The 1,121-nt window shown below is 65.1% G+C and overlaps 1 protein-coding gene across 1 annotated transcript; it reads left to right on the forward strand.

The window, feature by feature from the left end:
• Window positions 1–8: 8 nt before the first annotated feature.
• Window positions 9–901, forward strand: SLC50A1 (solute carrier family 50 member 1; the record flags this gene model as incomplete). The annotated part of the gene is made up of 3 exons (XM_026867373.1): window positions 9–167; window positions 246–365; window positions 680–901. Coding segments are annotated over 3 exons (381 nt in total), but the record flags the coding sequence as incomplete, so codon positions are not given.
• Window positions 902–1,121: the final 220 nt, after the last annotated feature.

A 1,121-nucleotide genomic window follows, 5' to 3' on the forward strand; every position in this document is an offset into this window, starting at 1 on the left:
CCCAGCGCCCCGTGCTGCTGCGGAGCCTGCTGCTCCTGGCCGTGCTGGCCGCTGGCTACGGCTACTTCACTCTCCTGATTGGCGACACGCGGACGCGCCTGGCACGCCTGGGGCTCTTCTGCAGCGTCTTCACCATCAGCATGTACCTCTCGCCACTGGCTGATCTGGTGTGTGGGGCTGGGCGAAGGCCTGCGGTGACACCAGGGATGTCCAGCCCTGCACCAGCCTGACATTTGCTTCTGCAGGCCAAGATTGTCCAGAGCAAGTCGACACGCTGCCTGTCCTTCCCCCTGACTGTCACCACCTTCCTGGCCTCCACCAGCTGGACACTCTACGGCCTACAGCTCCGTGACCCCTACATCATGGTGGGTTGGGGCAGTGGGTGGCCAAGGGATGCTCTCCTATCCCATCCCATCCCGTCCCGTCCCGTCCCGTGTCCCCACTGTGGCATTCAGCTGAGCAGCTGGCAGCCAGCCGACCCCCGTCCAGCATCATGTGTGTCACACAGCAGAGCCCGTGACTAGGCTCAGTGAGATGAGTATTGATTTTAATTAATTAGATGGTATAAGGCCAATAAATCTCCCCCGGCAACGCAGGGCTGGTGGAGCAGCGGTGGGGGAGGGCAGCAGCGCCGCTGTGAGCCGGGTAGATCCGCTCCCCCACCATGTCCCTCCCGCAGGTCCCGAATGTGCCGGGGATCATCACCAGCGTCGTGCGGTTCTGGCTCTTCTGGCGGTACCCACCGGGCCAGGACAAGCCCTACAGACCCCTGCACGCCTGATGGGGCCCTGCTGGCCCCCATGTGCTGGCAGATCGATGAAGGATTCCTCCCAACGCTCGCCAGTCTGCTCCGGCGTGGACTGGCCCCAGCCACTGAGCCTCGAGTGCCACCGCGGCGCCGCTGTGCCCCTCGGCCGAGGGCCACCTGCTCCTGGCAGGACCAGGGCCCCGGGAGGGCACCTCCTGCCTCTGACGCCATCGTTCTCCCTTACCGGCGTCCCTCCAGCCCTTCGTCCCTCGGTGATGGTTGGGTCAGTCTCAGTGATGCCTTCGGGGTGCCGGGAGCCCCCCATCCCATCCCTGGGCATGCCACATGTCCCTGGGGACCCCGGACAGTCTTC

This window comes from Athene cunicularia, unplaced genomic scaffold (genome assembly GCF_003259725.1).
Source record: "Athene cunicularia isolate RWA unplaced genomic scaffold, athCun1 SCF_305, whole genome shotgun sequence".
NCBI classification, from domain to species: domain Eukaryota; kingdom Metazoa; phylum Chordata; class Aves; order Strigiformes; family Strigidae; genus Athene; species Athene cunicularia.